The sequence below is a fragment of the Bos taurus genome, chromosome 15 (assembly GCF_002263795.3).
Source record: "Bos taurus isolate L1 Dominette 01449 registration number 42190680 breed Hereford chromosome 15, ARS-UCD2.0, whole genome shotgun sequence".
Lineage (NCBI taxonomy): Eukaryota > Metazoa > Chordata > Mammalia > Artiodactyla > Bovidae > Bos > Bos taurus.
This window is the reverse complement of record NC_037342.1, coordinates 18,059,326-18,071,418: the sequence shown is the minus strand read 5'-3', so window position 1 is coordinate 18,071,418 and position 12,093 is coordinate 18,059,326. Positions and strand designations below refer to the sequence as shown.

The window sequence follows — 12,093 nt, the reverse complement described above, 5'->3', positions numbered from 1 at the left end:
GAGTACTGGAGTGGGGTGCCATTGCCGTCTCCATCCTTACTATGGCCTACCACAATTTGCCACCCTTAATTTTGAGCATAATAAAATGGTGGTTCTTCAACATCAGAAAGTTTGGGGGTAGTTTGCTATGTAGCAATAGATTATCATGAAAGTTACATATTATTTTAATGGGGTGACTTAGAGTTTACAATATGTATCCTTGACTAATTTCTACCTACATTAAGTTAGTAATTTTACCCTTTCCAGAACAATGCGAGAATATTAAAACAGGTTAGCTCCCTTTATCATCTTCCCCTTTTGTGCTTTTTGTTGTCAAATATTTTTCACTTACGTTTTTGTTTTAAATATAAGAAGACATTATTTTTATTGCTTTAAACAATTAGTATTCACTTTTTATTGTAAATATACATAACATAAAATTTACCATAACCATTTTTAGGTGTACAATTTAGTGACATGAATTACATTTACAATGTTACGTAGCCGTTACCACTATTTGTTTCTAGAACTTTTACATCACCTCAAACAGAACCTCCTGTAGCTACTGAACAATAACTCTCCATCCTCCCTGCCCACTAGGCCATGGTAACCTCTATTTTACTTTCTGTATCTATGAATTTGTCTATTCTAGGTAATTTCTATATTTGTCCTTTTGTCTCTGGCTATTTCATTTAGTATAATGTTTTCAAGTTTCTATCTGCATATCTGAGGTTATTGATATTTCTCCTGGCAGTCTTGATTCCAGCTTGAGGTTTATCCAGCCCGGCATTTCGTATGATGCAGAGTACATCAAAGAGTTTTATCTTTTAATGATTTTTATTCTTCTTCCTGCTGAGTCATACTCTGCCCAAGATATCTTTAATATAAACACTAGGTAAAAGATTAAGCACTTATATTTATTTCCTACTGCTGCTAAAACAATTGCCAAAATCTCAGTAGCTTTAAACAACAAAAATTTAAAGATATTAGCAATACTGTGTTCTTTCTGTAGACTCTACGGAAGAATTTGTTTTCTTTCCCTTTCCAGGCTTTAGAGACTGCCCACATTCCTTGACTCATGGCCTCCTTCCATCTTCAAAGTCAACAAGAACTTACTAAATATGTCTCACATTACATCACTTTAATGCTTACTCTGCTGTTCCCTTTTTCATTTATACAGCCACTTTTTCCACTTAAGCCCCCCTCTACTTTTTTGGTGTGATGATTCACTGACATAAGGAACTCAAAATGACCAGGTGACAGTATCAGTTTCCATTTTAACGGAACTTTTTGTTGTGTGCTTTGGTGGAAGCATTCCTCTGTGGTGGGTGTGTGTACTCAGTTGCTCAGTCATGTCCGACTCTGCAACCCCATGGACTGTAGCCTGCCAGGCTCTGCTGTCCAGGGAACTTTTCAGGAAAGAATACTAGAGCAGGTTGCCATTTCCTCCTTTAGGGGATCTTCCCAACTCAGGGATTGAACTCACATCTCTTGTGCCTCCTGAATTGTCGGGCAGCTTCTTTACCACCGTGCCACCTGGGAAGCCTCCTGTGGGTGCAAAGACCTCTATATCCACAGAAAACAAAGGCACAAGGATGAGAAGTAAAATCTTCACTAGTGGATTATTAGAGACAGTGTTGAAAGGGAGCTACTTTCATTTACACCCTTTAAATTTCAAACTCATAAACTCTGGTTGGCTATTAATTCAGAACATATTCTATAACATGAAGGACATCACTGGAGTCTGAAAAGTGTTGTCACTGAAACTATAACTGCAACTGAGTATCCAAAATGCCAGACCAACATTCTATCAGGCTAGGTGTTTTAGAGTAATGGGGAACAAGGTCAATCAGACAGTTCAGTCACTCAGTCATGTCTGACTCTTTGCAATGCCATGGCTTACCTGTCCATCACCAACTCCTGGAATTTGCTCAAACTCATGTCCATCCAGTTGGTGATGCCATCCAACCATCTCATCATCTGTCATCCCCTTCTCCTCCTGCCTTCAATCTTTCCCAGCATCAGAGTCTTTTCCAATGAGTCAGTCTTCACATCAGGTGGTCAAAGTATTGAAACTTCAGCTTCAGCATCAGTCCTTCCAATGAATATTTAGGACTGAGTTCCTTTAGGATTGACTGGTTTGGTCTCCTTTCAGTCCAAGGAACTCTCAGGAGTCTTCTCCAACACCACTGTTCAAAAGCATCAATTCGTCAGCACTCAGCCTTCTTCACAGTCCAACTCTCACATCCATATAAGACTACTGTAAAAAACATAGCTGTGACCAGATGGACCTTTGTTGGCAAAGTAACATCTCTGCTTTTTAATATGCTGTCTAGGTTGGTCATGGCTTTTCTTCCAAGAAGCAAGCGTCTTTTAATTTCATGGCTGCCGTCACCATCTGCAGTGATTTTGGAGCCCCCCCAAATAAAATCTGTCACTGTTGTTTCCCCATCTATTTCCCATGAAGTGATGGGACCAGATGCCATGATGTTAGTTTTTTGAATGTTGAGTTTAGAGCTAACTTTTTTTACTCTCCACTTTCACTTTCATCACGAGGCTCTTTGTTTTTTCTTTGCTTTTTGCCATAAGGGTGGTGTCATCTGCATATCTGAGGTTATTGATATTTCTCCCAGCAATCTTGATTCCAGCTTCTTCTTTATCCAGCCCAGCATTTCACATGATTTACTCTGCATATAAGTTAAATAAGTAGGGTGAGTAGCCTTGACATACTCATTTCACAATTTGGAACAAGTCCATTGTTCCATGCCCAGTTCTAACTGTTGTTTCTTGACCTGCATACAGATTTTTCAGGAGGCAGGTAAGGTGGTCTGGTATTCCCATCTCTTGAAGAATTTTCCACAGTTTGTTGTGATCCACACAGTCAAAGTCTTTGGCGTAGTCAATAAAGCAGAAATAGATGTTTTTCTGGAACTCTTTTGCTTTTTCTATGATCCAGTGGATGTTGACAATTTGATTGCTGGGTCCTCTGCCTTTTCTAAATCCAGCTTGAACATCTGGAAGTTCTCAATTCACGTACTGTTGAATCCTAGCTTGGAGAATTTTGAGCATTATTTTGTTAGTGTGAGAGATGAGTACAATTGTGTGGTAGTTTGAACAGTCTTTGACATTGCCTTTCTTTGGGATTGAAATGAAAACTGACTTTTCCAGTCCTGTGACCACGGATGAGTTTTCCAAATTTGCTGGTGTGTTGAGTGCAGCACTTTCACAGCATCATCTTTTAGGATTTGAAATAGCCCAACTGGAATTCCATCACCTCCACTAGCTAGCTTTGTTCATAGTGATGCTTTCCAAGGCCCACTTGACTTCACATTCCAGGATGTCTTGCTCTAGGTGAGTGATAACACCATCATGGTTATCTGGGTCATTAAGATCTTTTTTGTATAGTTCTTCTGTATATTCTTGCTACCTGTTCTTAATATCTTCTGCTTCTGTTAGGTCCATACCATTTCTGTCCTTATTGTGCCCATCTTTGTATGAAATGTTCCGTTGGTATCTCTAGTTTTCATGAGAAGATCTCTAACCTTCCCATCCTATTGTTTTCCTCTATTTCTTTGCACTGATTATTTAGGAAGGCTTTCTTATCTCTCCTTGCTGTTCTTTGAAACTCTGCATTTAGATGGGTATATCTTCCTTTTCTCCTTTGCCTTTTGCTTCTCTTCTTTTCTTAGCAATGTGTAAGGCCTCCTCAGACAACCATTTTACCTTTTTGCCTTTCTTTTTCTTGGCGATGGTTTAGAATACTGCCTCCTGTACAGTGTCACCAACCTCTGCCCATAGTTCCTCAGGCATTTAGTCTGTCAGATCTAATCCCTTGAAAATATTTGTCACTTCTACTGCATAATCGTAAAGGATTTGATTTAGGTCATACCTGAATAGTCTAGTGGATTTCCTTGCTTTCTTCAATTTCAATCTGAATTTTGCAATCAGGAGTTCATGATCTGAGCCCCAGTCAGCTCCTAGTCTTGTTTTTGCTGACTATGTAGAGCTATCCAGGAGTATAAAGTATCAATTCCAGTGAGAATCAAGTGTTAGCCCTTCTGTAATGCAAGTGTTCCAACTAACTGATATCCCACAAGAAACCTGGTTAATTTCCTCAAGGAATGAGACTGTATCAGGGGATCAGTGCTGCTCTCAGTGTTGACAAAGTGGACACTCGGCAGTCGTAGTAGCCAGATATAGTGAGTAAAAATTCATGTTGTTTATCCCATGAATAACCTCCATTCCTGTTGGCATGGCCATTTTGTTCACAAGCCCATTGGACAAGAACAGCGGCTAGGGCAAAAAGGCTGACTGAATGGGTCAACTTGCACACTTGATTATTAATATTCTTCTCTGCTGAGATTGCTTTTTGTTGAGAATTGATATGGGATATGAATATCTTCACAGTTGGTGCTCAAGTGTGAGGGGTCTTCCCTCTTCCCCAACAATTTTTCTAACCAAAAAACAATTTTCTTTCCAAATCCCTGACGATCCAGCCAAACCATCAGTTATTCTCCATCTTTAGATCTGTATCACTGGCCATCTTTCCTTCCAGGCATAGTATACAATGGGTATGATGCTCGAAGTTCTGTCCCCTATAAGTATTTCTCTTCTGAGCCACTCCTGGACGAGGTTCCATACATATATGGAACTTTCTATGGGTCACACTTTGCACTAGACCTCCTGAGACCTGCTAGGTCCTGAATTTACCAATAGAATTCTAACTAAGTGATGCTGTGTGACTTCCATGACAAGGCCTTGCAATTTCTCTCTCTCTGTCTATATCTCTCATACTTTGAAACCCACACACTGCAGAGAAACTCTAACTGAAAGTGTATGTGGAGAGAGAAGCCAGGCCACCACAGATGTTCCAACAATCCAAGCTGAAGACCCAGATAGTGTGTGAGACCATATTAAATCACCTAACTCCAATCTGATCTAGCAAATGACTAGGCCCAAATACATGACTCCACACAAAAATAGAAGTTCTCTTTCAACCCACAGAAAGATGGTTTTTGCTTTAAGTCATTAAATTTGAGAGTGGTTTGATACAGTAATATACAAATTTAGAAAATACTGTTCAGATTTCAAACCATCATAAATTTTTCTTGATACTCAATTTGGGGTTTTACTTAAGAATATTACATCTTCCTTTCAGAAAGAATAGTATTTGTGTTGATATGGGCTGCACCATCTCCCACAAGCAATTGTGGTGGGACTTCATATTGTGATACTGGTTTTAAGGATTACTTCAACTTGGCTTTATTTGATTTGATTTAATATAAGCAAAGGAGCAGATGGGGAACATTTTAAGAGTTATTAAGGGTTTGGGGAGGAATAAGGTATGAGAGGAAAGTTACCAAAGATAGCTTTCCAGGATACAAGAATTGCTTGGAGTAGTTTGACTAAATTTGCACTAACATGAGAAGAAGATAAGGTTGGTAAATCAGTGGAATTACTACAGGAATAAGGAGGCTTTTGTAATGATAATAATAGATAATATTTGTTGAATGCTCTTCTGTGCCAGAAGCTATTCTAAATGCTTTACAAATGTTAACTCATTTATTCCTAAATGTAGCTGTATGAAACAGTACTGTCGTTCCCATATTTTAGATGAGAAACTGAGCATGGAGGTTAAGCAGCTTGTTCAGGATCAAGTACTTACACAGCTAGTAAGTACTAACACTTGAGCCCAGACAATATCATGCCATACTTAGTGTGCTTAACCTCTAGGCTGTGTTTTGTCTTTCTCCTACATTACTCTGGACTATACAAAAGTGATACAACCAAAGTTTTGGACATTTATTTACACTTCCTTGCAATAGAATTACCAATTTAAGGGTAAACCCCTATGAGAATAATACCAATATTACCTGGCTTGTGAAAGCAAACCGTGATTGGATAATATTTCTAAAATCTATTTCACAACAGTAAAATCTATCTCATGATTTTCACTCATTTTTCCCTAATTAGGCAAAAAGCTAATTAGAGGTAGGAAACCCAGTTTTAACAGTAAAATCCTATTGTTTGAACCTTTAGAATGTCGCTGTATTCCAACACTTTAAACGTCTGATTAACATAAGAAGACAAGGGGAGCCACGTCAGATAGTGAGATATATTAATCCTAAAGAGGTAAGGACATTATATTTTTTTCATGATGTATAAATACGTCTATTTTTTATTCTTTTCAAGTGAAGTATAATTGCTTTACAATGTTGTATTAGTTTCTGTTGTACAACGAAGTGAATAAGCTTTGCTGCTGCTGCTGCTGCTGTGTCGCTTCAGTCGTGTCCACTGATTTACCGTCCCATAGATGGCAGCCCACCAGGCCTCCCGTCCCTGGGATTCTCCAGGCAAGAACACTGGAGTGGGTTGCCATTTCCTTCTCCAGTGCATGAAAGTGAAAAGTGACAGTGAAGTCGCTCAGTCATGTCCGACTCTAGGGACCCCATGGACTGCAGCCTACCAGGCTCCTCCGTCCATGGGATTTTCTAGGCAAAAGTACTGGAGTGGGGTGCCATTGCCTATACATATATCCCGGAGAAGGCGATGGCACCCCACTCCAGTATTCTTGCCTGGAGAATCCCATGGACGGAGGAGCCTCGTAGGCTGCAGTCCATGGGGTCGCTAGGAGTCGGACACGACTGAGCGACTTCACTGTCACTTTTCACTTTCATCCATTGGAGAAGGAAATGGCAACCCACTCCAGTGTTCTTGCCTGGAGAATCCCAGGGACGGGGGAGCCTGGTGGGCTTCTGTCTATGGGGTCGCACAGAGTCGGACACAACTGAAGCGACTTAGCAACAGCAGCAGCAGTATACATATATCGACTCCATCTTAGACCTTCCTCCTGCCCCACCCCCCAACCCCACCCATCTAGGTCATCACAGAGCACTGAGCTGAGCTCCTTGTGGAGTACAGCAGGTTCCCACTAACTATCAAATTTACACAAGATAGTGTATATACATCAATCCTAATCTCTTAATTCATCCCACCCTCACATTCCCCCTGTGTCCACATATCTGTTCTCTACATTTGCATCTCTACCTTTGCCCTGGAACTGGGTTAATCTGTACATTTCTAGATTTCACGTATATGCGTTAATATATTTGTTTTACTCTTTCTGTCTTACTTCACTCTGTACGACAGACTCTAGTTCATTCACATCTCTACAAATGACTCAATTCTGTTTCTTTTTATGGCCGAGTAATATTCCACTGTTTATATGTAGCATATCTTCTTTATCTATTCATCTATCATTGGACATTTAGGTTTCCATATCCTGGCTATTGTAAATAGTGCTGCAGTGAACATTGGAGCACATGTGTCATTTTGAATTATAGTTTTCTCTGGGTATATGCCCTGTAGTGGGATTGTTGGGTCATATGATTGTTCTTTTTTAGCTCTTTAAAGTGGAGCTTTTTAAGTTTCCACACTGTTCTCCACAGTGGCTATATCAATTTACATTCCCATCAACAGCTCCCTTTTCTCCACATCCTCTCCGGCATTTATTGTTTGTAGATTTTTTTGATGATGGCCATTCTGACCAGTATAAAATGATACTTCATTTTACTTTTGATTTGCATTTCTCTAATAATTATCAGTTGTTGAGCATCTTTTTGTGTGCCTTTTGTCATCGGTTTCTCATCTTTGGAGACATGTCTGTTTAAGTTTTCCACCCATTTTTTTGATTGGGGTTTTTTTTTTTTTTTATTGGGTTCCATCAGCTGTTTGTATATTTTGAAGATTTATCCTTCATTCATCGCTTTGTTTGCAAATATTTTCTCACATTCTGAGGATTGTCTTTTCATCTCATTTATGGTTTTCTTTGTGTTAAAAAGCTTTTAAGTCCCATTAAAAAAATTTTTTTTTCCTAACTCAAGGAGGTGGGTCAAAAAAATCCTGCCTTTGCACTGTTGGGGGGAATGTAATACTTTGGCCTCCTGATGTGAAGAACTGACTCATTGGAAAAGACCTTGTTGCTGGGAAGGATTAAAGGCAGGAGGAGAATGGGACAACAAAGTGTGAGATGGTTGGATGGCATCACCGACTCAAAGGACATGAGTTTGAACATGCTCTGGGAGTTGGTGATAGACAGGAAAGTTGGTGTGCTGCAGTCCATGGGGTTGCAAAGAGTTGGACACGACTGAGCGACTGAACTGAACTGAAATTGATACAGCCACTATGGAGAACAGTATCAGTTCAGTCGCGCAGTCATGTCTGACTTTGCATCCCCATGAACCTCAGCATGCCAGGCCTCCCTGTCCATCACCAACTCCCAGAGTTTACCCAAACTCATGTCCATTGAGTTGGTGATGCCATCCAACCATCTCATCCTCTGTCGTCCCCTTCTCCTCCTGCGTTCAATCTTTCCTGGCATCAGGGTATTTTCAAATGAGTCAGCTCTTCGCATCAGGTGACCAAAATATTGGAGTTTCAGAAGAATAGTATGGAGATTCCTTAAAAAACTAGGAATAAAACTACCATGGGTGTTTGAGTGCTCAGTCACTTCAGTCTTGTCCAACTCTTTGTGACCCTGTGGACTGTAGCCCTCTGGCCTCCTCTGTTCATGGGGATTTTCCAGGCAAGAATACTGGAGTGGTTTGCCATTTCCCCTTCCAGGGGATCTTTCTGACCCAGGAATCAAACCCACATCTCTTATGTCTCCTGCATTGTCAGGCAGTTTGTTTACCACTTGTGCCACCTGGGAAGCCCTTAATAGTATCATATGACCCAACAATCCCACTACTGGGCAAATACCCTGAGAAAAGCATAATTGAAAATGATGCATGTACCCCAATGTTAATTGCAGCATTATTACAATAGCTAGAAGAGGGAGGCAGCCTGGATGTCCATGGACAGATAAATAGATAAAGAAGCTGTGGTATATACAAACAATGGAATATTACTCAGCCATAAAAAGGAATGCATTTGAGTCAGTTCTAATGAGGTGGATGAACCTAGAGCCTATTATACAGAGTGAAGTAAGTCAGAAAGAGAAAAACAAATATAGTATATGGACACATATATATGGAATTTAGAAAGATGGTACTGATGAATGTATTTGTAGGGCAGCAGTGGCCGGGAGAAATATCAATAACCTCAGATATGCAGATGACACCACCCTTATGGCAGAAAGTGAAGAGGAACTAAAAAGCCTCTTGATGAAAGTGAAAGAGAAGAGTGAAAAAGTTGGCTTAAAGCTCAACATTCAGAAAATGAAGATCATGGCATCTGGTCCCATCACTTCATGGAAAATAGATGGGGAAACAGTGTCAGACTTTATCTTTTTGGGCTCCAAAATCACTGCAGATGGTGACGCAGCCATGAAATTAAAAGACGCTTACTCCTTGGAAGAAAAGTTATGGCCAACCTAGATAGCATATTCAAAAGCAGAGACATTACTTTGCCAACAAAGGTCAGTCTAGTCAAGGCTATGGTTTTTCCACTGGTCATGTATGGATGAGAGTTGGACTATGAAGAAAGCTGAGCACCAAAGAATTGATGCTTTTGAACTGTGGTGTTGGAGAAGACTCTTGAGAGTCCCTTGGACTGCAAGGAGATCCAACCAGTCCATTCTAAAGGAGATCAGCCCTGGGATTTCTTTGGAAGGAATGATGCTAAAGCTGAAACTCCAGTACTTTGGCCACCTCATGCGAAGAGCTGACTCATTGGAAAAGACTCTGATGCTGGGAGGGATTGGGGGCAGGAGGAAAAGGGGATGACAGAGGATGAGATAGATGGCTGGATGGCATCACGGACTCAATGGACATGAGTTTGAGTGAACTCCAGGAGATGGTGATGGACAGGGAGGCCTGGCGTGCTGTGATTCATGGGGTCACAAAGAGTCGGACACGACTGAGTGACTGAACTGAACTGAACTGAACTAATGGCAGCACAGACATTGAGAACAGACTTGTAGACACAGGAGAGGGAAAGAGAGGGTGGGACAAATGGAGAGAGTAACATGGAAACATGCACTACCATATATAAAATAGATAGCCAGTGGGAATTTGCTGTATAACAGAGGGACTCAAATCTAGGCCTCTGAAAACCTAGAGGGGTGGGTCAGATGGGGTGGGAGGTGGGAGGGAAGTTCAAGAGGGAGGGAACATAGGTATACCTATGGCTGATTCATGTTGATAAATGGCAGAAATCAACAAAATATTTTAAAGTAATAATCATTATCCTTCAATTAAAAATAAATAAATTAAAAGGTTAAATATATATATATATTAAACAAAAAAAAAAGACCTTGCTGTGGTTTATGTCACAGAGTAGGTTTCCTATTTTCCTCTTAAGAGTTTTATAGTATCTAGTCTTACATTTAGGTCTTTAATCCATTTTGAGTTTATTTTTGTGTATGGTGTTACGTAGTGTTCTACTTTCATCCTTTTAAATGTTGCTGTCCAGTTTTTCCAACACCATGTATTGAAGAGGCTGTATTTTCTTCATTGTATATCATTGCTTCCTTTGTTGTAGATTATGTGACCATATATGTGCAGGTTTATCTCTGGGCTTTCTATTTTGGGCGACTGATCTATATTTCTGTTTTTGTGCCTATACTATACAGTCTTGATTACTGTAGCTTTGTAATATAGTCTGAAGTCAGGGAGCCTGATTCCTCAAGTTCCATATTTCTTTCTCAAGATTGATTTGACTTTCAGGATCTTTTGTGTTCCCATATAAAATGTAAAAATTTTTCTTCCAACTCTGTGAAGAATGCCATTGGTAATTTGATAGGGAATGCATTGAATCTGTAGCTTGCTTTGGGTAGTATAGTCATTTTCACAATATTGATTTTACCAAATCAAGAACATAGTATGTCTCTTCATCTGTTTGTGTATCTTTGATTTCTTTCACTTGTGTTTTATAGTTTTCTGAGCACAGGCCTTTTGCCTCTTTCGGTAGGTATCAGTTCATTTCAGTTCAGTCACTCAGTCTTGTCCAACTCTTTGTGACCCCGTGGACTGCAGCATGCCCCGCTTCCCTGTCCATCATCAACTCCCAAAGCTTGCTCAAATTCATGTCTATCGAGTCAGTGATGCCATCCAACCATCTCATCCTCTGTTGCTCCCTTCTCCTCCTGCCTTTAATCTTTTCCAGCATCAGGGTCTTTTCCAGTGAGTCAGTTCTTCGCATCAGATGGCCAAAATATTGGAGTTTCAGCATCACTCCTTTCAATGAATATTCAGGACTGATTTCCTTTAGAATGGACTGGTTGGATCTCCTTCCAGTCCAGGGGACTCTCAAGAGTCTTCTCCAACACCACAGTTAAAAGCATCAATTCTTTGGAGCTCAGCTTTCTTTATGGTCCAACTGATATCTGTATATGACTACCAGAAAAACCATAGCTTTGACTAGACCTTTGTCGGCAAACCTAGCTATTTTATGCTTTTCGTTGCAATGGTAAATGGAATTGTTTCGTTAATTTCTCTTTATGATCTTTTGTTGTTAGTATATAGGAATGCAGGAGATTTCTGTGTATTAATTTTGTAGCTTGCAACTTTACTGAATTCACTGATGAGCTCTAGTAGTTTTCCTCGGGCGTGGGGTAGCTCCTCTCGGCCGTTCCTGCACCGTTGCACCCTGGCACTCTGGGCCACTGACCCTGACCTCAGACACGGGGTAGCTACTCTCGGCCGCTGCCCCTGACCTCAGAAGTGGGATAGCTCCTCCTGGCCACCGCCCCTGACCTCGGAAGTGGGATAGCTCCTCCCGGCCACCACCCCTGAACTCGGACGTGGGGTAGCTCCTCTCGGCCATTCCTGCACTGTCGCAGCCTGGCACTCTAGACCACGGCCCCTGACCTCGGACGTGGGGTAGCTTCTCTTGGCCATGCTTATGCACCGTTGCAGCCTGGACGTGGAACAACATACTGGTTGCAAATGGGAAAAGGAGTACGTCAAGGCTGTATATTGTCACCCTGCTTATTTAACTTATATGCAGAGTACATCATGAGAAATGCTAGGCTGGAAGAAGCACAAGCTGGAATCAAGATTGCCGGGAGAAATATCAATAACCCCAGATATGCAGATGACACTACCCTTATGGCAGAAAGTGAAGAGGAACTAAAAAGCCTCTTGATGAAAGTGAAAGAGAAGAGTGAAAAAG

The 12,093-nt window shown here is 40.7% G+C and overlaps 1 protein-coding gene across 3 annotated transcripts in view; it reads left to right on the top strand.

Annotated features, from left to right (window-relative positions):
* C15H11orf65 (chromosome 15 C11orf65 homolog) overlaps positions 1 to 12,093 on the top strand; it is a 120,109-nt gene that overhangs the window by 62,826 nt on the left and 45,190 nt on the right. For all 3 annotated transcript variants that reach the window (XM_015474607.3, XM_059875076.1, XM_059875077.1), the window contains one exon: positions 6,019 to 6,111. In XM_015474607.3, coding sequence (XP_015330093.1) covers positions 6,019 to 6,111 — 93 coding nt within the window. The remainder of the gene's footprint in view (positions 1 to 6,018; positions 6,112 to 12,093) is intronic.